Here is a 27896-nt window from a genome sequence, read left to right on the forward strand (position 1 = left end):
GAAGATTAAGAACAAAGTTCAATGTAGAATAAAGACTTCAACGGGAATTCAATATAAGCAAAATAATGAGCCAATAACTTATTAAATTGAACATCAACACATTACAATTTGATTTTCTCCAAAAGAATGTACTTACTTGTGCTAAAGGCTTGGAACTGGGATCCAACTTACTCCTGTGAATATCAAATTCAGCTCGTTTATGCCAAAACCTCCAGGCATCTAATAAATTTCTATAATTCTCAATCCAGTATTGAACCCTTTCATCTTTAAGAACATCTAAAGGTGAACCCTAAAACAAAAACAAGAATTACTTCAATTGTTTAAAATCTCCCGGCTGGGCCAGAGACTTCTGGGTAGCATGTAAGTGTGAGTTACACACAAGAAAAAGGCCTCTCTCTCTTTTTTTTGCCAAAAGCCGGCTCCTAATGAGGATATAGAAAAAATTTATGGAATCTCCATTAATTTATCTCAAGCTGGGTACCACTAATGACATAAATATGTACTTTATATATCATACCTGGTCAGGGAAGTGTAATTCTCTACCTTTTAGTTAAGTTTAAGAAAACAGAACTTCGTGGTTAAATGTTGAATACCCTTTGTCCCAGCAATTAAAAACCTCTAGGTTCACAAACTCTGTTTACTATTAAATCCAAACGTAATACAGGCTGGGCATGGTGGTTCAGGCCTGTAATCCCAGCACTTTGGAAGGCCGAGGTAGGCGGATCACTTGACGTCAGGAGTTCGAGACCAGCCTTACCAACAGGGTGAAACCCTGTCTCTAGTAAAAATACAAAAATTAGCCAGGTGTGTGGCAGGCGCCTATAAGCCTAGTTACTCATGAGGCTGATGCCTTAACCTGAAGGTGGAGGTTTCAGTGAGCCGAGATTGTGCCACTGCACTGCAGCCTAGGCGACAAAGTGAGACTCCATTAAAAAAAAAAAAAAATCATCCAAATGCACACCAAAACTGCTCAGTCACATTTGAACTAATAGCTTGGTCCTTCCTATCTAGCAATGCATGGCAAACTGAGACGCTGCTTTTATATATCTGTTTATCTGTAAGTTAAATCTGTCTATACTTACTCTTGCCTTCAATTAAAACATACATTTTTTGCCTTGAAAATAATAAAACAAGAAAAGGCAAAACCAAATACCTTCTTAGCTCTTTTGCCCCTAGCCACAGTTAAAAGCAACACCTTGTTTTAGTTAAATTTACTTTAGAGTTCTTCTCATTAAGAACTTCTTCTTGCCAGTAAGAATTTTCCTAAAGTTGCATATTCCCTGGTAGCTGTGATATTCCAAATTTCATCCATGCTTGCTTCAGGTTTTCTTAAAAGACTTTTAGCCCTGTCCAGGATCTCTTCCTTAATTTTACATGATGGAGAAAAGAGAAAAAGTGTCCACTTCTAATGATGCTTTGACATCAATCTGAAGCTCAGTTTTCTCAGTCCTACTTGAGGGCCAATAGAAAAGTAAATTTCAGAGAGAACCTGACATATATCTTACTTATAAAAAAAAAAGAACAGAAATCCATAACAGCTAATACAATCTTTAGACATCCAATCAAACACGAAGGCAGCCTATCTTTCATCTATTCAATTTGATGTTAATTACCAGAGTTAAATTTAGCTAAAAGAACATGTGAAACACTTAGCTTACAATTTCATTTCTTAAAAAATAGAGGTCTACTGTAGCCCTAATTATGACCAACTAGGCAGAACTAAGTATCAAAGTAGCATATAATCCCAGGTTTAAAAAGAAAATTCACAGAAAAATAAGATATTTTCATATCTCATTCTTTCCCCTTATATGGAAGGAAGGAGATAAACTAAGAAAGAATTTGGTCAATATATATACAGTAAGTCTTTTCTAGATCGTCTCCAACAAAGCCTAATATCAAGCCCCATGATCTATAAAGAAAACAGTTCAGAGATTGAGTCTGACCAAATTAGAAGGGCTTGGGAAAACAGTGTTTTGATTGGTGGAGAGATAAGGAATCTGAACCAAGAAACGTAAACCAGGGGGCTCCAACCCTCAATATACCCCCGAGTACATGGCCTGGTACAAACTGGGTCGCACAGCAGGAGAACGGCAGGGCAATGAGCGAAGCTTCATCTGTATTTACGGCTGCTCCTCATTGCTCATATTACTGCCTGAGCTCTGCCTCCTGTCAGATCAGTGGTGGCATTAGATTCTCATAGGAGAGTGAACCCTACTGTGAACTGCACATGTGAAGGATCTAGGCTGCATACTACTTATGAGAACTGAATGCCTGATGATCTGTCACTGTCTCCCATTCTTAGATGGGACCATCTAGTTGCAAGAAATAACCTCAGGGCTCCCACTGATTCTACATTATGGTAAGCTGTACAATTACTTCATTATGTATTACAGTGTAATAATAATAGAAATAAAGTGCACAAGAAATACAATGTGTTTGAATCACCCCTAAACCAACCCCCTGGTGCTAAAAAAAACCCCTGGTGCTAAAAGGTTGGGGACCACCGATGTAAACTATAACAAAGTTAAGATTCTATAACTGAAAAGCAAAAATAATTGAAATGAACAAATACCTGGAAAGTTTAACAGCAGATGGAGGTGACGGATGAGTCCATAAGTCAACAGAAATCAATTAATTTGGGCCAGCCATGGTGGCTCACGCCTGTAATCCGAACACTTTGGGAGGCTGAGGCGGGCAGATCACTTGAGGACAGGCATTTAAGACCAACATGGCCAACATAGTGAAACCATGTCTCTACTAAAAATACTAAAAATTAGCCAGGCATGGTGGCATATGCCTGTAATACCAGCTACTCAGGAGGCTGAGGCAGGAGAATCACATGAATGCTTGAATCTGGGAGGCAGAGTTTGCAGTGAGCCAAGATTGTGCCACTGCACTGCAGGCTGGGTGACACAGCGAGACTCTGTCTTTAAAAAAAAAAAATTAACCAATTTGAAGAATAGAAGGGAAAAAAAATGGATTGAAAGAGAATAGAGCCTCAGGCACCTATGGACACTATGATGTGGTTTACTACATATGTAGTAAGAGTATTAAGAAAAATAAGTTTGAGGCAGAAAAAAATATTTAAAGAAATAACATCCCTGAACTTCTCAAATCTGATGAAAAATAGACTTGCAGAGTCAAGAAGCTCAGTAAACCACAAACAGGATAAAGAGAACAACAACCAGGCATATTAAGGTCATACTACTGAAAAATCAAAGGTAAAGAAAAAATCTTGGAAGAAACCCCAAGAGACTGTCCTACGTAAAAATAATAGAAAACATTTTATAGATGGCAGCAAGGAAAACAAGTTTACTTAAACATTAAAAATCAGGATTTAGGCTGGGCATTTTGGGAGGCTGAGGCGGGCGGATCGCTTGAGGTCAGGAGTTAAAACCAGCCTGGGCAACATGGTGAAACCCAATTTCTATCAAAAATACTAAAAATTAGCCAGAAGTGGTGGTATGAACTTGTGGTCCCAACTACTTGGGAGGCTGAGGTGGGAGGATCGCCTAAGCCTGGAGGCTGCAGTGAGCCAAGATCCACCCTACCCTGGGTGATAAAGCAAGACCCTGTCTCCAAAAAAAAAAAAAAAAAAACCCAATGAAAAATGGAAACAAGCATAAGAACAGCTGACTTCTCATCAGAAACAACAGAGGCCAGAAGACAATGAAATTGTATCTTTAAAGTATTGAAAGAAAAAGTAAGGGTGAAACAGACATTTTCAATTATAATTTGAGAGAATCTGTCACCTACATTACAAGGAATACTATGGGATTTAAAGAAAGGAAAAAGAATGCCAGGAATGATAAATAAGTGAATAAATATAAAAGCCCATGTTTTCTTTTCATAATTTACATAAAAGACAAATGACTTAAAAAAAAACACTATAAATTGGAGTATATAATATCTGTAAAAGTAAAACATATGGCTATAGGACAAAAGAATGGATGTGTAAATGACATCACACTGTTGTGACATTTATGAAGCAGGAAGTAAAACCCAGAAAGAATCAGCGTGATCTAAGAAAAGGTAAAGTAGAAAGCATGTGTCAGGTGTGAAATGTGAAGTATGAGAAGGTAAAATGTTGACTTTGATGAGTTAAGAATGCTTATTGTTAGACCTACAGCAACATTTAAAAAAAAATAATGAAAAGGGGTATAGCTAAAAAGCCAATAGAGGCAATAAAATGAAACATGGAAATATTAAGCCAAAATACGGTAGAAAAGGAACACAAGAACAAACGGAAAAAGGACAAACAAAACGGAAAACAAATAGCAAGATGGTAGACTTAACCTTGACCATATAAATGTAAATGAAGGAAACACTCCAATTAAAGGCAGCAATTATCAGACTGGATTTTAAAAAAGCAAGATCTGATTACGTATTTATTAAATATATTTTATAAATCTTGGTAAGAAGTTACTTACCCATTTGCACTCTGTAGCTATCTATAGCCATATATATATATATATATATATATATATATACACACACACACACACACAGTTTAATTTAAAAGACATAATTGTATTTCAGCAAGAAAAATGTTATAGAAGGATACTTTTTCTTCCATGGGCAGTGGCTTGATACATTAGGTAAGTTTACTTTGTGGTCTGTTTGTGGGCCAGTACCTCTATATATGCACAAGAAGGTACAGTGGGAAAGGGGGCATTTTCCTGTGTTTACCCAGTACACAGTATGCTACCATACTGTGATATGAGGATGAGGGCAGGAAAGAGGTAAGTACCATAAGATCAGCTGGAGGGCTACAGGAAATCTCAGGAGAATACTCTAAATTTTACCATATTCCCAGCAAAAGTAAAGTAGACAGCAACCCCTGCCTGGAATCTGTTTTTAATCACTGGACAGTAAAAATTGAGAAAATATAGATAAATTGGTTACCCCAAATCACCCCCATTGATAATAAAAAGAGAAAACCAAAGCTGAGAGCTGTGGTATATTGACTTCGGCACTTCAAGTGAGACTATAGTTCAGATCAGGAAAAGGCAATCTTTCTTGTAGAAGATGCAGTTATGTCAACAACTGGAGAAACTGAAGAGAGGTTTCTCTTTTCCATTTGAACTTTACATAAATTCAGATGCAGTCAAGACTGGCTGTTCTCAGATTGAAAGGAAAAACTGGATAACTCAATGAAGGACTTAGGGACAGTAAGATAAGGCACAAGTCTTTAGTAGATCAACTCATTAGGTTAAAGTTGAATGCCTTCTAAAGATCCTAAGCAGGCAAAAGTGCATATTTATTTTCAACTAAGGAAAGAAGATATAGAATACTGTTACTTTTTAAAAGCTGCTGTCAAACTGCACTGACCTGTAACATGCAGTAACTTGCTGTTTGAACATCTCCAGTTCTATCAACATAACTCTCCATTAAGTCCACTCCATCTTTAGTAAGGCCTGTAAGCAAAATTCCTTCCAAATTTCCAGCTTCTTTCATTTCATTGGTCAACTTTTCGATGTATCTATTTAACTGGAATATTCAAAATGATTTTTCTAAAGCAATGTTTCACTATGTATTTTGTACTTCAAAATACTATGTTTTGAACAATTTCATTCCTAATGGAAAACATTTTAAAACAAAAGGCTTTACTAAAATATACATGTGTAACTAAGAAGTCTGCATCTATCACAAATTTCAAAGCAGTATCCATAATCATTTAAACATTTTAAAGAGGCATTTACTATGTTGATAATTAATACAAAAAAGAACTACAGATGTGGTTTACTATTTTAAACAGAATTGTCCTGATTGTTTGCTGCCTATCATAGTAGCATATAATAGAATCACAAAATCTGAGTTGGAAGGGAACTTCAAAAGGTTATCGAGAATAACCATCTCCTTTAAGTTTTCCCTGACTTTAACCCACCCCAAACAAACTCTAGCCAAGATTCCTCCATATTTCCCCAGCACATTTTCATTATTATAGCACTTAGCACATAGTATTACTAGTTGTTTACATGCAATTCTCCCTCACTATATGCACAGCACAGACATTTAGCATTGTTTAATGTATTGAAAATGAGGAATCCTTTTATAGCATCACTGAGATCTACTAACTAATCTAACCCTCCAAAGAAGAAATATACTAAAATATTAAGTCAGTATTCTAAACAAATAAATTTAGTTATGGTAAACATTTTCAAAATATTTTTTGAAGATTTACACATCAATCTCACACATACATAATTATAAAGACTAGCTTCTTACAATAATTGTGACAATAAATATTAATCACTTCAAATGTAGAACTAAATCAGTTTTCACCTGAGTATCACTAAGGAATTTGCAAGCAAATGCCACTCTGTCACGTACTGCAACTTTGTTTTCATACTGGAAAGAACAGAAAAAGCAAAAAGTTATTTCTAGGTGCACTGAGTTTTAAAGCTTTACAGAGACTAAATGTTTTATATAAATAAAATGGAATTTTTTTAGTATTTCCAAATTTATTAGTAAGTTATCATACATATCTTGCAGAGCCATTAATTGCCTGAGATGCCTTTCTTGATGTAACTCTCAGAAAACTCAGCAGTAAGGTTTTGTCCTTGCAAAGTAAAAATTTACGTTTTAAACACTGATGAAATTCAGTTTTAAAAAGTCCAGGTCAGTCTTATATAACTCCAATATAAAACATAAGCAATGCTTTGTTTATGTTATTAAATGTTTTATGTATTAAATGCTCAAATTTAATATGCCACATAACCATTCCATCATAGAAATTAATTTTAGAGAACTAAGGAAATCTTTCCTTGGCTACTAAGTTAATCAATAAGTCTAAGAAATTTGTGATTGGCTACACCAGTACACAATTTAGAAGAATACCAATATACGTTTCCAACTACAAAGTGATAAGATTTAAAAGACAGACACTCTTGTGGCTAACGTTGTTATATAGGTGGTTTGTAGCAAAGATTTCAAGGCATTATAATAACTAAAATTTTTATACACTTGTCAGTATCATGAAACACTTGAAATATATTTACTACAAATGTAGAAAGGTACAATTAATTTTGTGATTTGTAAAAATAATTTAAGGGTGGAAAAAAGATCCAATTTCCATTGAAGTCATCCTATGAAAGTTTTCCTTTTTTAAACGTAAGATCACTTCAATTGACACCTATCTTAGCATGTTTTTTCTATGATAAAATATGATTCTGCCCTAAAGAGAGAACATATTTCATATAACTAGATTTAACTCTTAAATTTAGTTGCATATGTTACAAAATTTTGATCTGGAAAGGATTAAAAATATTATCTGTCCCATTTTATATCTCAGAGAACTAATACTAAAAAAATTAACTGAATGGCTAAGGTAAATAGGGCAGAGCAAGGAGTCTGGCCTGTATTTTCGGACTTCCCAATTCAGTACTTTCCACATTCTTACTACTAACATTTTTTTAATGGAGCAATATTAATTATAATTATTTACACATAAGGTATAACTAAATACATAGTTGAAACAGCTTGGAAATATGAACTTATTACTCAAGATGACTGTTATCTAATAACTTAAATTTATGTATAAGAAAAGAAGGGTACTGGCATGGGGTGCAGTGGCTCACACCTGTAATCCCAGCACTTCGGGAGGCCAAGGCAGGTGGATAATTCAAGGTCAGGAGTTCGAGACCAGAATTGGTATTTTTGGCCAATATGACGAAACCCCATCTCTACTACAAATACAAAAATTAGCTGGCACGGTGGTGCATTCAGGTAGTCCCAGCTACTCAGGAGGGTGAAGCACGAGAACTGCTTAAACCCAGGGTATGAAGGTTGCAGTGAGCTGAGATTGCACCACTGTACTCCAGTGTGGGCGACAGAGAGAGACTCAGTCTCAAAAAAAAAAAAAAGGAAAACAAAAGAAGCGTACTTATTATGGGTCACTTAACTTAAAATACAGAAATTTAATATTTAAACAATATCTATCTTTATCAATTCAGAAGTTAACAATCCACTTGTTTATCTAGTCTCTATCATTCTCTAACACTTCCTGAAAGTTGTTTTTTTTAAGACACATTTAAAGTCTTCTGTTTAACAAAAAAGATTAATTATAGTTAAAAAAAAAACAGTCTTAACATTATATATTAATTTGAAGGGGTCAGAAAATTTCAATAATAATTTATTAAAAGTAATAAAATACATGAAGTACAAAATACACATTTATTAAAAATTTCATTAAGCTACTCCAACAAAATGCATATTTTGATAAATTCTTAGGGACTAACATTTAAATCACTTATTCAAGAAATGTATATTTGATAAGAAATGCTATAGTAGCAAACACAGAAATAAATTTCAATGTAGAAAGCTCTCCTTATTGTTAGAAAGAAGTCAAGTAGTGCAAAGAAAGTTGCAGTACCTAAAACCCAACAACTAAAACTGAAAAGCAAATCTCACTTCATTTTTTCTTTCCCCATTTTGTGATAAAGAACCTATTTCATAGTGTTGTAATAACAGGTGGCTAAAACAGGAGAAAAAAACCCACAAAGACCAAATAAAAAGTTGAAAGAGTCCACTGTAAGTACTGTTGTCATTCCAAACAGGAACCACAAACACTAACTGAGACAAGATATATGGTCACCTCCACCATAACTGATAAACTAATCATGAGTTGTTTTGCTTAACTAAACCTACACACACACACACACACACACACGTGCACAAGTGCACACAGTGTATTTAAACAGTGAATATATTTTTATATTAACATAGTTGTAGATTTCTACAGCTCAGTTCTTAAGCTAAAGGATAAAATCTTTATTCCTTTTATATCTGTAAATTATAGTATTAACACCATAAAAATCAAATCCAGTTTGATATCAGTTAACTAACCCTACAATGGGAATCACACTCAAGAAGAGCTGCTCAAAAAAAAACCCAAGATGCCTTATTTTAAATAACATGTATCGAAATACTTTATGCAACAGACATTTGAAACTTTTAACAAAGTTAGATAAAAACTCCTAATTCAAAGGAATATCTCACAAAACAAGTTTAGCTTACCAAAACTCCATCATAAGATCCTGCTTCACTTGTCAGAAATGCAAACATGACACACAAATACGGGTTGTTTAGTTGTAATCGCAGTGTGCTACACATTTCTCTCCAAAGGGAGTTCTTCTCATCCGTATAACCCGATAAAGCCATTGCTACCACATTGAGATTCAGATCTCCTGCATATTAAAAACAGCCAGCTAATCAAAGCGATTGAAAGCTTAATATCTCTTCTACATTTCTTAAAACATAAATAGAAATCAGAGGGTGACTTTCACCCTCAGAAAAATCAGCCCAGAGAATAAGGGTTTTGGGTTGCTCTGCCTATGGATTAGCCATTCTTTTATTTCTTTACTTCCTTAATAAACTTGCACCTTACTCAAAGAAAAAAAAAGCCTTTTGGGTTTTGATTCAGATTGGAAATTTGGCAAAGACAATCAGCAAAACATTTCTGTTCTTATAAAACTCATGCCCATGTGTGCAAACTCTGTGCAGGTGTGCAAGAAAGCAGATCTTTTAATTTTGAAGTTCTCAAACCAGGCAGGTTCTTATATATATGTTATTCCTATATATGTTCCTATATATGTATGTTATTGCTTACTTAATGAAGAAAAGTGAAGTCATCCTACCAGAATCAGTCAACTTTAACAAGTTTATTAATGCATCAATATTTCAAAAACACTTACAGTAAATATTATTGCATCTCGAGACTGCAATATTGAAAATCATTTTATCTTCCTATTTCCAAATAGATAATGCATATACTTATAAAGCTAAGATTCTCTCTTCATTTAAATTTTGAATATCATTTTGCTTATCCAACCCACTCCAATTATGTCTGCTGCTTTCTACCAAGTGTCAATGCAAAGTGTGGAAAGCAATATTTCAACATTTTAATTATAGTATTACACTTACAATTTTTCCAGGACAAAATGAACTATAAGAATTACCACAGAACTGCATTTAGACACATTTGCAACAAAGCATTTCTTATCAATAGTCTATTAAACATTTGTTCTTAGCAGTTTCAATGCATGCTGATAAGCTGCTAACCTGGCCTTCAGCACTATGGCTGCCTAGTCTTCTAAGTTCAGCTTCAAAAGAGAAAACTAAATTTTCTTTTAACTTTCACTCAAGTATTTTCTACATTATAGAAGTTTTCTTATTCTATTTCTTCATTCTAATCTTTTGATTTGTTTTCCAAAAAAAAGCAGTGTTTCCCACTTTATGTTCTTAACAGCTTTATATTCCTCATTTCTGTAAACATTTTACCAAGTTATTGGTAAAATGCTTGCTTCCTTTACCTAATATATTAAATTAGATTTAAGGTCTTTTAAAATAAAAATAAAAATAACAAAGAGATTATCTTAGAATAATTTACTTCTAAATGGAAAGGAATGTTTGACTCAGAGACGTCTTCTCTTCAGTTCTTAAAATCACTGGAAAGATACACTTTCCTTATTGTTAGTATGTTTAAATCAACCACCAAATTTTCCAGGTACACAAGATAGGAAAGTATTACCCTTTCCAGTTATAGCAAAATTATAATTAGAAATGGCTTTAAATATCAATTCTTTTTTCCATCATCACATATTTTCTATTGTACTCTTAAATGGGGAAGTTAAAGCAAAGGTAAAGAAAAAGATGTCAATCTGAGCAAAACATTAACTCTTTAAACTTTTAGACTGCAAAAAAATATATTACTGTGAATTTCATGTTTTTCTCTATGCTACAGTTGAACTATAATGGTTTTAAAATGGACCAGCAAGTAAGAATTCAGTATTCTGAATATTCAGAAAAAATTTTTTAGGTGTACTAAAACCCAACAGCTATATATATTTTAGTTATTTTCAATTGAAATATTTCTTATAAGAAAAAAAACCCCAAGGTTTTAGAATAGATTTGTTTCTCTGAGGATCCTCTGGCAAAATGCCAGAGTAAAAAACCTTATTTCTTTCTTTTTAAAAAATACTAAATGAAAACTATATTTTAATCTCCAGACTCAAGAAGCATTTTTGAAGATCAAAGTATGCTTTTTATAAGAATTTGTATTAGCCTACATAAACGTGTCATTCAGAGATTCCTAAAGGTCAAACCATCATCCAAAAAAGTATAAACTAAAACACACTGAAATATGTACCATAAAAATACCTGTAGGCTAAAGTAATCCTAATCTTTAAGGAAATATATTTTTTAAAATGTGAACTATCTTTAAAAGAGAAGACATTGAAAATGGACACAGTTGAGCACTCCTTACAATATTATACTGACATTTAAGACACGTCTTTGGTTTTACAGACCTAAACCAAGGCATAAGGGATGAGCTAAGTATTTACTGTTATAGATATATTACCATGTTAATTTTCTCTTCCAATGAAAATTAAATAAAATATTAAGTGATTAGATATTTGAAAATTATTAGCCTCTTTTGTTTAAAAGATTCTATGAACTGCTAACATCTTAGATTATAACTAATATCTTAGATTATAACCTAATACCTTTTTCAGAAGATGCCCCTTCATTCAGGATTTGGATTGCTCGGCGAATATCCAAGTTGAACAATGCCACAGCAGCAGCTCTCTCCCATTCCCCTTCTTGTACAAGGGAGTTCAAAAATGGCCCCACATCTATATCCGTTCCTCTCTTTATCCACCCACAAAGTTGTAAAGCTAAGATTCTCTCTTCATTTAAATTCTGAATATCATTTTGCTTATCCAACCCACTCCAATTATGTCTGCTGCTTTCCACCATTCCTAAAAACAAAAAACATTTTTATATTGTTTTGTTATTTTGAAATATATTTTGAAAATAAGTCAGTTTTACAGAGAACTATTTCGACACATTTGGAATATTTAACTTCTTGGCCGCAATTTTATGATGGTGTAAATATGAAATATGCCCCAAATAAAACATATTTTGCATGTTTCTAAGTACAATAGCTCCTTGAGTTACCAAAGAACTACCAAAATAAGAGCAAATGCTCAGATGACTGAGTTACCGCTTCAGAGAAGGTTCCCTGGCTACCTAAACTAAATTAGATACACCTGTTATTATCTAACTCCCCGCTCATTGTTTCCTCTATTTTCTTTAGCACTTAACATGTGCTCCCATGTAGGTATTAATTTATTTTTCAGTCTTATCTCTTCTCCCACTAGCACATAAGCTACAAAAGGGTAAGTGTCTTGTTTTATTCACAAGATACCCCTACTGTCTGAAATCAAGTAGAAGTGCTCTTTCTTTCTTCTTTCTCTGTATATTAAAAAACAAGATTACTTGAACCCAGGAGGCAGAGGTTGCAGTGAGCCGAGATCGCGTCATTGCACTCCAGTCTGGGCAACAAGAGCGAAACTCTGTCTCAAAAAAAATAAAAAAAAAAACAAGATTATAGACTTCAAAGTACATTGAAAGTTTAACCTAAGTAATAATTTTAAAATACAATGTAAATAACTTGAAGGCTTTTTTTCCCTTACTAATTCAGAAAATCTCATTTATCATTCTTTTTTCAGAACAAAGCATTGCTATTCTTGTAGCATTATTTACATTGCAATGAAGGCAGTTGATCCTAATGACAGGGTAATTTCACTTAGGATGATACTTAGTGCCAAATGATGTCAAAACAAAGGTGACACTTAAGAACTATAATAACGAATTCTTAAATGTCCTAGAAAGTTTTAGCATCAAAATTGTCACTACCTAATTATGTTTTCTAACAAAAACGATTTTCAGAATAAACTAAATTATGAATTAGGCAACATGAATGTCCAACATTACCAATTTTTAATTTTTTGTAATAATTTACATTTTATAATTTATAGTAATTATATATTTATATTTTTACATCTAATACTGCAATTATACATTTGTAAATAACTAGATCAACAAAACAGTTTCTAGAATTCCTCATTCAACTTGTTGGTTGTAGGCAGAACTGTTAAGAAGGGCTCTATTCCTGCCCCCCTGGTAACCACACTCTTGTGTCATCCCGTCCCCTTGAGTACAGGTAGAATCTATAACTTGTCTCAAGATAAAGAACATAGCAGAGATGAAAGCATTTTGCAGATATAATTAAGGCCCTTACTCAGTTCACTGAGTGAATCAAGGGAAGAATATCCTGTGTGGGCCTAATCTAATCAATTAAGTCCTTTGAAAGAAGGTCTAGAGGTAAGAGAGAAGGAACAGGAGACACATCTCCTACTGGTCTTGAAGAAGTAAAAGCTGCCATGCTGTGAGAGGGTCTATGAGAAGGCCACGTGGCAAGGAAGTGTGAACAGCCTCTGGCCATCAGCCAGCAAGAAAATGGTTACCTTAGTCCTACAGCTGCAAGGAACTGAATCCTGCCAACAACTCCATGAACTTGGAAGAGCACTCTCATCTCTAGAAAGAAATACAGTTTGGCTGATACCTTCTGGTTAGCCTTTCTGAAACTCTGAATAGAGGACTCAGCTAAGGTGTGCCCAGACTCCTGACCCAGAGAAATGATGAGATAGTAAATTAATGAAAATACACTATCCAAAGTTAATTTAGCTATAGTCATTCTGGTCAAGGAATTAAACATATAAACAAACCCAAGCAAAAATAAGAAAATATTAAAAACTTAATTGTCATTTGCAAGTTAAATTACACACATAAAATTTTCCTTTTTTTTTTTTTGAGATGGAGTTTTGCTCTGTCACCCCGGCTGGAGTGGAGTGGCGTGATCTCAGCTCACTGCAACTTCCACCTCCCAGGTTCAAGCAATTCTCCTGTCTCAGCCTCCCGAGCAGCTGGGACTACAGGTGCACACCACTATGCCCGGCTAATTTGTTTTTAGTAGAGACCCAGTTTTGCCACGTTAGCCAGGCTGGTCTCAAACTCCCGACCTCAGGTATCTATCCGCCTTGGCCTCCCAAAGTGCTGGGATTACAGGCATGAGCCACCACGCATGGCCTATTTTTACTCTTTCCAAGTATTCAGACTAAATGATTTTTAAGAAAAATTTTAGGCCGGGTGTGGTGGCTCATGCCTATAATCCCAGCACTTTGAGACACCAAGGCGGGTAGATCACCTGGGGTCACAAGTTCGAGACCAGCCTGGCCGACATGGTGAAACTCGGTCTCTACTAAAAACACAAAAATTAGCCAGGTGTGGTGGTATGTAGCTGTAGTCCCAGCTACTCAGGAGACTGAAGCAGGAAAATCACTTGAACCTAGGAGGTAGAGGTTGCAGTGAGCAGAGATCACCCAAGCCTGGGTACAGAGACTCTGGGTCTTAAAAAAAAAAAAAGATAAGATAGTACATAGCAAAGGTCTAATCTCTCCGTTATACCTAATTCATACTTTTAAAAACCTTGTATGATTATCTAATTTTAGGCTATGACAAAGTCTAAAATATTATGCATGTTAGTACATATTTTATATCCGACTGGTTTATGAAAAAGTTTGAAACTTTTTGTTATTTGTAAAATTTTGGAAATTCAAAAAATAGTTAATTATACTTGAAGTTATTTATTTTTAACCTGACCATTGGAAACTATTGCCAATTCAGGTCAAGGAGTTAAGAGGAAACTTCCAAAAAGAAGTTTCCTTACTTTAAGAGCACTTTCTACCCACTAAAAAGCAGCAGCATGCTACTTTATTTGCAACCATGAGGGGAGTCAGCCTAGAAACAAAATCACTTTTAGCTTATGAAAGTGGATCTTTAAGAACTATAATGTGAAAACTCTTAACGATTAATGATAAAGTTAATAAAACACTTATTTAAAAAATTAAAACATTCATTCTGAATACCAAATTTTTAATAAAACACTTATTTGAAAATCAAAACATTTATTCTATATAACAAATTTAAATTGTCAGGACAGAATTCAGTTATTAAATTTCAGGTAGAGGCTGAGATGTATTATAAGGTATTTATTTTCATATCTCTCCTATAAAATTTTGGATTCAAAGCTGGTATTTAGCAATAATAAAATTTTAAAACAAGTGAGCAAAAATCAGCAATTTATTTTTCAAGTGATTCCTTACAGCTTAATAATATAACAATATTCTAATTTCTTAACAGTCTTTATAGAAACCATGTCATGGAATAGAATAGAGAAAAATGCGGTCGCGTGTTGATTAACAGTAGGGATAGCATCTAAGAAATGTGTTGTTAGGTAATTTCGTTGTTGTGTGAACATCACAGAGTGTACTTACACAAACCAAGATGGGATAGCCTACTACATACCTGGGCTACATGGTATAGCCTATTGCTCCTAGGATATAAACCTTTACAGCAAGCTTGTCTAACCCACAGCCCAGGAAAGCTTTGAATGTGGCCCAACAGAAATTTGTAAACTTTCTTAAAATATTGCGAGATTTTGAAGAAGGGATTTTTTAAAAACTTTTTTTATTTTTTAGCTCATTAGCTATCGTTAGTGTGTTATATGTGGCACAAGACAATCCTTCCAATGTGGCCCAGGGAAGACAAAAGATTGGACACCTCCACTTTATAGCAAGTTACTGTACTGAATACTGCAGGTAACTGTAACACAATGGTAAGTATTTGTGTACCTAAACACAGAAAAGGCAGAGTTAAAAATACAGTATTAAATCTTATGGGGCCACCATCATATATGCAATCGATTGTTAACATTAATGTCATTATGCAATGCATGACTGAATATGATTTAAAGAAGTCACTGCGAGGAGGTGAAAATATTAATATATCCTGCATGTTAAGAACATGGTTATTGTATCACACATTTTTTCTGCTTAGAGACCTTTTTATTGATCACTATGCTACAGTTGATTAGGATCATCAAATAAGCAATATGATGTCAGCATGAGTTTTAACGTATAGTTATGAGTTTAACATATAAATTTTTAATATAGCTCTGAAAATGAAGTAAAATATATTTATGCATGTCATGTAACGCTAAATAAAACTGTATGTCCTAAATTTGAGATTGTCCTATAAATAATAGGAAACGTTTTATTGATGGCTGCAAGGAAAATAAGTTTGTTTAAACATTAAAAATCAGGATTCAGGCCAGGCTCATGCTTGTAACCCCAGCACTTTGGGAGCCTGAGGCAGGCAGATCACTTGAGGTCAGGACTTTGAGACCAGCTTGGCCAATGGGGCAAAACCCTGTCTGTACAAAAAATACAAAAATTAGCTGGTATAATGGCATGCACCCATAATCCCAGCTACTTGGGAGGCTGAGGCACGAAAACCACTTGAACCCAGGAGGTGGAGGTTGCAGTGAGCCAAGATTGTGCTACTGCACTCCAGCCTGAGTAACAGAGAAAGAGATTCTTGCCTCAAAAAAAAAAAAAAAAAAAAAAAAAAAATTAAGATTTAAACCTGTCAAATCAGCAGGTACTATGATCTTTGTGGCTAATCTGTTGCATTTTAATATCTATATTCTAAGCAATAACATTATCCAGTTTATAAGAAATCCTAGCTATTTTGCCCTTGAAGTCATTTTGTCTAAAAAAAATTCTCAGTTCTCTAGATTACACTTAAAAAAAAAAAATGAGAGAGAGAGACAGGGTCTCTATATAGCCCAGGCTTGCTTCAAACTCCTGGGCTCAAGCGATCCTCCTACCTCAGCCTCCTGAGTAGCTGGAGCTATAGAGCTTACTCTTTTTTTTTTTTTTTAAGTAAATACGGCTATTTTGTAACAATTTTATTTTGATTTTTAAAAAATGAGTCTCTTGATTTTTAATCAGGGCTTTGGGGTCATGGGGGATTAGTCAATGTCACAGTCATAATGATGCACTTATTCAGGGATAACTTTAATTTTCTTTGTCTTCTTCAAAAACAGCTGCTGAAACACCTCAAATTAAGCAATGTTCATCTAAAACACTTTTACTGAAACTTGATTCCTTGGGCCAAAGGAAGGTCCTTACTGTAACTGATAGTACAAGTAGACCTTCTCATGTACTGTTTCCAAGCATCACTGCCAGACTCCCTGCCACCACCAGTGTGCTTTTCTCCTCCAAAGACACCTCCAATCTCAGCCCCACTTGTTGGAATGTTGACATTTACAATGCCACAGTCTGATCCTTTAGGTCTGAGCCAGCGGAATATTCTGCCCAGATCTTTGGTAAAGATGCTACTTGAAAGTCCTTGTTTTACTTCATTATTCCATGCAAAGACCTCTTCTTCATTCTTGAATTTAAAGACATAGAGAATCAGAGCAAAAGTCTGTGTGTGTGCAATGGATGCATCGTGGCCACGACCTGTCACAATTGTCGGTTTTACATAATTTCCAGGGCGATCCATAACCTTGCCCCATAGACCACTGTGCCACCTTCTTTCTTTGCTTCTTCCACTGCTCCAAGAAACATGCTCACTGCCTGTTTAGTGTGAAGTGGCCCATAGAGAACATTAGAGTCCCATGGGTTCCCAACTCAGATCTGTGCATAGGCCTTTTTAAGTCTGTTTACAACTTCATCATGGATGCTTTCATGCACAAACAGTCACCTCGCAGTGGTACACCTCTGGCCAGCTATTCCCACAGCAGCGAAGAGAGCTGATGGAACAACTAAGTTGAGGTCTGCATCTTCAAAGGCAATAATGGCATTATTTCCTCCAAGTTCCAACAAACTTCTCCCAAACCTCTCCTGCACCTTCAGGGCCACCTGTTTTCCCACCTGAGTGCTCCCAGTGAAGGACAGCAGGTTCACTCATTCATCTTCAGCCACTGCTGTGCTAATATCTGCTCCACCACAAGTCAAGGAACAAATTGCACCAGGCAGCTTGTTGTCCTCCAGAACCTTGGCTATTATCTTTGTGACAGCCACACTAATCAGGGAAGTTGTTGGAGCTCCTTTCCAGAGGCAGACATTTCCACAGATCAAGGCGATGGCATTGTTCCAGCCATACATTGCCACAGGAAAATTGAATGCAGTGATGATTCCAACCAGGCCTACAGGATTCCACTGGTCGATCAGTGCATGGCCAGGTCTTTCAGAAGGCAAGATAGGTCCTCCAGTCATCCGTGATAAACCAACAGCATAGTCACAGATATCCACATACTCCTGAACTTCTCCCACACCTTCCACTAAGATTTTCCCCATCTCCAAAGACACCAAGCTTCCTAGTACTTGGATCTTCTCCCACAAGTCATCGCCAATCTGTCTTACTATTTCTCCTCGTTTTGGAGCAGGAGTATCTGCCCAGATTTTCCATGCTTCTCTTGCTTTCTTTACAGTGTCTTCATAGTCTGCGACACTGGCCTGACGGACTCTTGCTATAGACTCGTTGTTAGCAGACAGTAAGTCGTAATAACCTCTCCTCAGCCTCCCCAGCTTCCATTATACACACCCTCATTTTCCTCTTGGAGGTCCAGCTCTTTCAGCCACACATACTGGGGCTGATTGATTAGGAGAGTGGACATGAAGGCGGCAGGCCTGCTCCAAGATCCAGGGAGCTTGCTGGCCTTCGCAGCATGCACACACAGCGCGTGGGGGAGGCACCACATACTGAGTCCAGAACTTGGGGTAGAGCTTACTCTTTAAGGATGAAAAATATTCATGATGGATGAAAAGCGGGCCAATATTTTTAATACAACTTTCTGCCATCTTAGAAAAAAAAGGAATTATACCTACTAATAACACTGTGAACTTGCTATACAGGACTGTAGAAGAGATTCCCTCAGAGCATGCATTCTCCTCATCCTGGTTAATTTCAGCACTTAGCCCATTCAACAAACTAGCCTCTCAGTTCCTTTGCTCCTTATCTCCAGTAGCCTACACCTCCAAGACTTTAGCTACTCCTTTCACAGCCATACTCGAAACTGTCCTCCTTCCAAAGAGCTACTGTCTAACCCCACGTAGCCTTCCAAAAATCTCAATTCCTTATATTTTTCACAATCTCACAGTGTCTTCACCACTATTATTTTTACTTACCAAGACTGGTATCTTATTCTGTCTTCATTTTCATTTCTATCCAAATAAGATCCCAAGGGTCAAGTGAATCACTCTCTTGCCACTATAGTTAATTACCTTGCCCTACTGTCCTTTATTCTACCTTTTGATAAAATAATATTAACCTGTAATCTTCCCATGTTTCTCAAGACAGCTCTCTCTTTGTGGGTAACACCCCCCATGGGCACTGAGGAAGGAGAACTGTCCAGACCCCAGGCACAACCAGTGCCTGAAGAATATCTTAGTTTATAGTGTTATTGCTCAGCTGTTTCCTTTATATAATCCTTGATAATCATATATTAGTTTATAAAATTAGTGCTTGAAGTATAACTTACTGCTTATATATATTTAGTTTATATAATCACACTTAATACTTATATCTACTTAGTTCTATATAATCTTTCTATATAATCATACAGGTGTTGTAGTCAGAGCTGTACTGACACATTTAGTGCTGATTTATATAATCCTTCCATATAACCATATAGTAGTATGTAGTAGGAGGAATGCCTAGAGCAGTCACAGAACAGAAGCAGTACATGGGAAAACAGTCAGACCAGGACAAGATCCAAAGAACCAGGCAGTGGCGTCCCTGCCTGAAAGGGCATATGCTGTGTGGAAGGCTTGGAGCAAGTGCCTCTCCTCCTGATAAAGGAGTTGTAGTACCTTGCATCCAGCTCCTGTGGAAAGTAGGCCTCAGGCCTGAGATCCTGGAAGTAACGGAGGGAGAAGAACTCCTCTGTTGTGACCAGTCACGGCGGCTATACACCCTGTCAGTCTTTTCTCACTTCTGTGCTGGCTCAAATCATCCTCCCATAAATATCTTAAGAGAAGAGCACAAGTCTGTCAGCTCCCACTACATTAAGCTTACAGTATCCTCCTATTAGAAATCCTTTGAAGTCTCCAGCCCCCAGATAAGAAGTGTTGAACATGACACCTGTTGCACACAGCCCACCTCCTTGCCTTGGTGACCTAATGGGGGTGGACCCCTTTTCTGTATACGACCCTCTACTACTGCGCACAGCCCACCTCTCTGCCCAAGTGACGTAATGGGGTGGCCTCCTCGCTTGTAACTCATGTGATTATGTATGCCCTGTTACTAAGCCTACAGATGATGACCTCACTCACGACTCTGCTCCCTGCTCGTACCTAATAAATACAGATGCTCTTGGGCATTTGGGGGGCCTCCACTGATATCCACTCACAGGTGGTGTGGCCCCCCGAGTCCAGATGCTCTTCACCAGTTCTTCAGCGTCCCGTCTCTTTGCTTCTCGGATCCTGCACCACAACACAGCATAAGGGACACCCCATGACCCTGTGGGGCCTTCACAGCCCTACATTTCTCCTCTTCTCCATATGCTCTTCCTACAAGCTCCCTGTTCCTTCTCAACAGGAGTTATAAAATGAGAAACCCCTCAGCCTCTGGTCATTGAACCTTAAATAACCTGCATATGGCATCCTTTTCCCCTTTCCTCTGGCAAAGGTGGAGGTATGCACCATTGTATCTAAAGCTAAACAAACCTGTGCTCTGGATCCCATTCCCTCCTATTTCTAGAAGTTTTGCTTCATTCCCTTCTCTCTGCATCTTTAACCTCTTTCTGTGGGTTTCTTCCAATCAGCATTTAAACAGGCTTAAATGAATCCCATGTTGAAAACAAAAATAAAGCAACACAAAGCTCCTCCAGATTTGCCTCCTCCTATGAATATCATTTTGTCCTCTTTTATATAGTCAAATTTCTTGAAAAAAGTATTTATAATTGATGACTTCATTTCCTCAACCCACTCTGAATTTCTAATCTAACTGCCATTTGCTATCCATACCACCAATGAAGACCTTCTCCTATTCCTAAATTCAGTGAGTCCTTTTTAGTTCTTATTTGGCTGGATCTGAAGCATGGAGCACTGGACAATTGACCTCTCTTCCCTCATCCATGTGAATACATATTAGGTTGGTGCAAAAGTGATTTGTGGTTTTTGCCATATAGATCTTTCTCCTACATCTCTCGACAATTCTCCTCAGTCTCCTTTAAGCCACCTCTTTCTGTTCTTACTCTGAACAATTCCATCTACTCCATCAAATATCATTTATTTCAAACAAACATTATATTCCTCCCTTGAGCTTTGGACTCATATCCTATTGCCTAATGGACATCTGTACCTAAGTATCTTGATTTCAACTTGCTCCAAAATAAACGCAAATACTCTTCCAGTGTTGTTCCTAATTAACATACTTAAAATTAACTAGTTTCCCAAACTAAATATATGTATGCTATCTTTGACCTTTCCATCTTCTCCAACCCCTTTATCTACTTAATCATTAAATTTTGTCCTATTCTCTAATGTATCCACATTTCTCTAGCTCCTCTGCTACTAACTTTGGTAAAGATACCATCACGTCTTGCCTCCTTACAGCAGGCTTCTATCTGATATCCCTACTATCACTCTTGATCTGCTTTTTTAAAACACAAATCTATCACAAATCCATCCATTTCCCTGCCTTACAAGATGAAGTCTCCCTAAATTCTTAACATGATTTCTAAGTCCTTCCTGAGTTAGCTCACTGCTTAGCTTTCTAGCCTCCACTCTTTCCTCACTTCCTCTCTCATGCTTTCTTCCAGGCATAATAATGTGCTATGCTCTCTACCCTCTGGGCCCACTGCATATGCTGCTTCCTGCCTGGACCTTGTCTTTGGCTGTACCTCCTCTGAGAAATCTCTCATCCCTGCAACCAGATTAGGAATCCTTCCTGTATATAACTGTTTGTTCTTCCCTATGTTATAACTGACTGTTTATTTGTCTATATTGTAAACTAGAATGTAAACTCCCCAAGAGCAGGGACGACACTGAACCTGCTCAATCTCCATGAGGGAAGAGATTTATGAATCTTCTTGAGAGTTATGTCTCTAGTTCCTAGGATAACTCCTGGCATACAGGGAGTATGTAATAAATACTTGCTGAATGAATGAGCTTACTTCATATTGTAGTTGTAGAAATTAAAGTAACATGGGAAAAGAAACTAATTCATAGCAAGCACATATATATATATATTTGTTACCAAAATTAAAATTTAGCTGTGTGCTCTAATAAACTTGTGTATTAGGTTACTGTGGACAAGATGGCTCAATGTGTTGACTTACCATGTGATGAATTATTAGAGACACAATTAGAGGAAAAGGTATGGCCAAGTAAAACAGAAGACTGAAATCTAAGAGTGTCATATTTGACAGTATTTCTCTACTTTTCACCTTTAGGTAGTAGAAACAAAAATATCTATACCAAACAAAACAAAAAGCTGAAAATCTAGCAATGAGAGCAACGAGAGAATGATGAATGAAGAAATCTTTCCAACAGTAGCGTTTCTTTAGTCTGGGTAAAGACTATTTTGACTCAAGGGTGGGATACTCAGTTTGTCTCTGGTGCACCAGAAACGTAAAGATATTACATTTTCCCCTTTTGCTTTTCATCAAAGGTTGGCTTTTCCTTAAAATATATCAAACTACAACAAACACAATAACTAACCTCTAAATAACTGAGTACAGTGTGTCCTGGTCTACTATATAGCTAAGACACTATAAATCCTATAAGCTTGGTGTTTAATTCTTTGCAGCAATGGACAATGGCTCTAAAATCATGAACCATGGAACCAGGTTTATTTGTGGGCATAAAACAGTACGAGTGACCTTTTACCTATGTTAATAAAAACAGCAGCTTCTAACTAAACTTATTCATTTTACTATTTATAATAAAGGTTACTTTTTTTGGTGGAGGACTAACACAAAAACAACAAAATCAAACTGATCAGTAAGTAGTCTACTGTATCTTTCAGTAAAGTGGACCAAAGTAATTTGAACGACCTTAAAAAAACTGTAACAGTTTAACTAAAACACTTAACCTACTCTAAAAAATTTTATTATTTTGTATTTTGTTTGTATAGTATTGATACAAGTTCTGTAAAAGTTCAAATTTACTACTTCTATTACTGCTCTTTGACAAAATAATGTTAACTACTTTTCAAACAGCTTGACTTGGGCCCAAATGTGCCTTACCAACAGCTGGAAAATAAATCCTAGGTCACAGAGATATAGGTTGAGCATCCCAAATCTGAAAACTGAAATCCACAAGCCTTCAAAATCTGAAACTTTCTGAGTGCCAAGATGATATTCAAAGGAAATGCTCATTGGAGCATTTTGGATTTCAGAATAGGGATGCTTAATCTCTAAGTATGTAATGTAAATATTTCAAAATCTGAAAATATCTGAAACACTTCTGGTCCCAAGCCATTTTGGATAAGGTATACTCAACCTGCAATTCTAATATAACCCATTATTCAATTCCAGTAAAAGAATAGGAACAACTGTTTAAAGCAGTCAGAAAAAAAAAAGTTTGGTTTTTGTCACCTTTACTTTATTCTTTAATAGTTTACCATACCAATGTCAATCCTACATTAACTCACACATTAATAAATTCATTCACTAATTCACCAAGGACTATTTCAGGTATAATTCCTCCCAGTTAGGCCATATTTCATATCATAGTCCTTGCTGTTAGATAGCTCAATGAAAGTATTTGGGGAATGAAACAAAAAGGAGTCTCCTTCAATTAGAGATCTTTTAATCTAGTTTTCAAAAAGCAAAATGCTGTCATAAAACCTGAACTAACAATCAGTAATCTATAAATTGCCTAGCATAAAACCTCTCAAATTCGGTTTTCAGAAAAATAATACTGAATAAATGTGTGAATAGATTTAAGAAAGTCAACATCACTTCAGAGAATTAAGATTTCCTGCAAAAAAGGTTTTGGATATAAATACAATTATGCATTTAACTCAACAATTCACTGAAATAGCTAATCAAAAAACAAAAAAAGAATATTTATGTACATGATCCTGAAATAACTAGATAATTTCTGCCAAATGATAGGAGCAAAATAAAGGTACAAAAGTTATAAACATATTGGAGAAAATGAAATGGAATTTTCTTACCCAAAGATGACTTTACAATTGATTTAATTCCTGCATAAACCAACGATCCTTTGTTGCCTGGAGATTTCTGATCCATATCTTCTGTATATTGCTTCATAAGTATTTAAATGCATAGGAAATACTAGTGATAATGCACAATAAAATATTTCAAAGCTAAATTTATTTTTATTTGGAGCCAATTCATAACAGGTGTCAGTGCAAATAAGGAGGTTCTACTCTATTGCAGAGATACTTTTCTTCCTCCTACACAATCTACAAAGTGGTATTTCAAGTTCAAGGGTTTAGAGCAATTTTACTTCATAATGTTAGTATTATGTAACTTGTATTTGTATATAAAACATTCAACATATTTATAGACTGACCTTTCAGCAAACTTCAAGAATACTTCTACCTGATTCACCTCACAAAATTCACAACGCAAAGGATATAGTGCAGAGTATACCAGAGTGACTTGAGCTGTGGATCTTCATTTCCAGCTAAAATGTGGTTTCTCCACACCTGCTCTGTATCAAGTCCATACCTCGATAAAGCCCGAAGGCGCATCTTCGTTGCTATATCTTTTTCTAAAGAATTATCATTTTCTTCTTCTGTACATTCATACAAATGACGACCACAGGCCCACATTAAAGATGTAATTGGGCTCCAGGCAAGAGATATCCTTTCAAAAACAGTGAAGTCAGACATTGTTCGGTTGGGAGTTACAACTATCATTCGATTTTGACTTGTTGGATGCCATGCAAAGGAAGCAATGTAATTGTCACAAGGTTGTACACTTCTTTCAATTATTGTGGGCTCAGTTTCATCCCCAATGGGAGTGGGTGTATGCTGCATATCATATAATCTAATAATATTACTATCCCTTGTTAAAGTGGCAAGTAGACCAGTCCTAGTGGGACACCATGCTACTTTTGTTAAGGGTTTTGGTTGCTCAGTCAAAGTCAAAACTGGCTTCTCAAATTTTCTAAGATCCCATATTGCAACCTGACCTTCATAGAAGGAAGCAACACGATCGTGGAAATAGGGGTCTACTGTCACACCCTGAACAGCTTTTGTATTTACAAACATCTTTTGGCTTGTATTCCGAAGATCAAATATAGCTAGGTTACGATGCATACCAGCAAGAAGAAGTTTCTGGTCTCGTGGAAGCCAACAAAGAGAGAGACAAGCGTCATTCTGTCCTAACTCATAAAGAGGTTTTGTTACTAATAATGTTGTTTCAGTTTCACCTGCTGAAAGTCTCACTTTTTCCATGGGAACTATATCAGGAGTGTATTTGCTGCAGATATCCCATATTAGCACTGAAAAGTCAGCTCTGTGCTTATCTAAACCAGCAGCAAGCCAGTTACTATCCAGTGGATTCCAGGCAAGGGTATTACACTGTCTGGCATGTTTTGGAACAAACTCTTTTCCTATCAAATCTTTGAATTTTGAGTTATGATCTTGGCCAAGACTTGTAAGTACAACTCGACCATTTGCTTGTCCAACTGCCAGCAGACATTCAGGATCATAATTGAGATACCAGGCAACACATTTCATATAGGGTGTATCTGAATTTATTGACAGTAACGTAGCTGCAGAGTCTTCAGATAAACGTAAAGATCCAGCTTTGAGTTCTGAATTCACAGTAGATTCCACATGATAAAGACTTAGTTCTGAGTCACACACAACAAATCTGTCAACCTGGTGTGGTGCCCACAAAATATCTGGTTTGGTACCGCTCATGTTTACTGATGTGCTCAAAGGGTCCACTCAGGTCCATTCACTGAAAATGTTTAAAAATAAAAAATTTTAAAATAACAACAAAATATAATTCTTACATTGAATAAACTACTTAGAAAGTCAGAAAATTCTCTATTCAAGAAACTTCTTTTTCAATAGATTTGTGTTTCTTCTATCTGCTATGAATTCAAGAAAATATTTATTGAAAAAAGGGAGAAAGAACAACCACTTTCAATAAAATGAGCCAGTAGGAATCTGAGACTCCAATCCTGGCTATATTTCCTATGATCAATTATCTTAATTGCACTGTTGCTAGAACCTTCAGTTTAACTTCAGGGTTATAACAACTTCAGTGTGGTAAGCAAATTATTAAGTGTTAAGCCTTTGAAGGGGGAAAACTTAAAAGCATTATGAATCATGTTCCTAAGCAATAGTTTAAAGCAACACTGCCCAATAAAACTTTCTGCAGTGACAGAAATGTTCTATGTTCATGCTGTCCAATATGGTAACCACTAGCCACATGTAGCTACTGAGCACTAGAAATGTGACTAGTTCATATTTTAAACCCTAATTTTAACTAATTTCAATATAAATAACCATATGTGGCCATTGTAATGAACACTAGAGATTTAAAGTACAATGCCATACTAAGAGCTTTCTTCAGCTTTCAGTAATAAGCAGCAGCCTTGTACTGCAGAATAAACACTGGAATGTACTGAGCAAACCTGAGTTCTAGTCCTAGCTCTGCCTATATTAGTTATATGCCTCAGAAAAGTCATTGTGTGTGGGGAACCCCTTTGTTTTCTCATATACCTAATGTAAGAGTTGCTTTAGATTAGTTATTTGCCAAACCTCAGTCAGGTAGCAACCTGTGCCACTAATATTTTGCTTTAAACTGACTCATTTTTAAAATCTGAAAATTGACTTTAATCTCTTCATAAGGTCCATGAATCATGGCATGCTATGCTAATTGTATTTTTTAACATACACTGAAATATATAACTATTAAAAACGTTTCTGTTTTATCTACAAAGCATCTTATGATCAGTGATATGCACATACATTTGGAGAAACTGAATTAAGTGATCATTAGAGGCTCTTTCAGTTTTTGGTTCTGCAAACTTTGAATAAGTGTTAAAGTAGAATTTTGAAAAAAGTAAATATTCTAGTATTAGAAGCACAAACTAAATATAGCTATAGTTTAAAATGGTGTTTCAATAATTAAGGTTGACTACAAAAATTTAAATGCCTATTTCTAACTGAGGCTGGCAAAAGGAATAGTTTAGATTCAAAATGAATGAACATACTTAAAATCTTCATTGCAATTAATATCTGTACAACTAGGTTGTCAGTTCTCATAGGGTAAAGCTATGGTTCACTTATCTCCCTATCCATAGTGCTACATATAGAGTCTGGCATAGACTTCTAATAAAGACATACTAAATAGTTCAACTCAAACATAATTGCTTTTCTTTTTAATCTTGCAAGAGTTTCAGTTAGGAATTACCAGTCTAAAATTTCATAGACTCATATAATTTAGACCAGGGGTCCCCAACCTCCAGGGCCATAGAGCAGTCCATGTCCCTGGCCTGTTAGGAACCAGGCACACAGCAGGAGGTGAGCAGCAGGCAAGGGAGCAAAGCAGTTTCCCCTGTATTTACAGTCACTCCCCATCTCTGGCACTGCCGCTTGAACTCTGCCTCCTGTCAGAGCAGCAGCAGCATTAGCTTCTAACAGGAGGGCAAACCCTGTTGTGAACTGTGCATGCGAGGGATCTAGGTTGTATGCTCCTTATGAGAATCTAATGCCTGATGATCTGTCACTGTCTCCTATCACCCCTATGTGGTACCGTCTAGTTGCAGGAAAACAAGCTCAGGGCTCCCACCGATTCTACATTATGGTGAGTTGTGTAATTACTTCATTATATAGTACAATGTAAATAATAGAAATAAAGTACACCATAAATGTAATGCGCTTGAATCATCCTGAAACCAGCCCCCACCCCTGTCAGTGAGAAAATTGTCTTCCATGAAACCAGTCCCTGGTGCCAAAAAGGTTGGGGACCACTAATTTAAAAATTTTTATACTGGTTTTATTTCCTTCTTTAGTATTTCTCAAGCCCAGGATCAATCATTTCAATTATATTTTTACTAGCACCCTCAATATATTCACTTCCTTGCCACTTTGGGTTTGCCTTTCCCCAATCCCAGATCAACCCAATTATTTACCATCTTGTCTCCTCACTCAGGCTTCCAAGTGCTACGACACTGAGCATAGTCTCAAGCCTCTGAAAA

At 36.1% G+C, this 27896-nt stretch overlaps 1 protein-coding gene and 1 pseudogene across 5 annotated transcripts in view; both read right to left on the reverse strand.

The window, feature by feature from the left end:
• Window positions 1–27896, reverse strand: part of MIOS (meiosis regulator for oocyte development) — a 49895-nt gene that overhangs the window by 18532 nt on the left and 3467 nt on the right. For all 5 annotated transcript variants that reach the window (XM_012450754.2, XM_012450755.3, XM_064380371.1 and 2 more), the window contains exons 3-9: window positions 24312–25645; window positions 23884–23982; window positions 11508–11762; window positions 9019–9188; window positions 6286–6351; window positions 5332–5490; window positions 137–289 (exon numbers count right to left, since the gene is read on the reverse strand). In XM_012450754.2, the coding sequence (XP_012306177.1) occupies window positions 137–289; window positions 5332–5490; window positions 6286–6351; window positions 9019–9188; window positions 11508–11762; window positions 23884–23982; window positions 24312–25605 (2196 nt within the window). In that variant the 5' untranslated portion in view covers window positions 25606–25645. The remainder of the gene's footprint in view (window positions 1–136; window positions 290–5331; window positions 5491–6285; window positions 6352–9018; window positions 9189–11507; window positions 11763–23883; window positions 23983–24311; window positions 25646–27896) is intronic.
• Window positions 16397–19260, reverse strand: LOC105716181 (alpha-aminoadipic semialdehyde dehydrogenase-like; annotated as a pseudogene).

This window comes from Aotus nancymaae, unplaced genomic scaffold (assembly GCF_030222135.1).
Source record: "Aotus nancymaae isolate 86718 unplaced genomic scaffold, 86718_ANA_hifiasm-v0.15.2.pri h1tg000025l, whole genome shotgun sequence".
Classification (NCBI taxonomy): Eukaryota; Metazoa; Chordata; class Mammalia; order Primates; family Aotidae; genus Aotus; species Aotus nancymaae.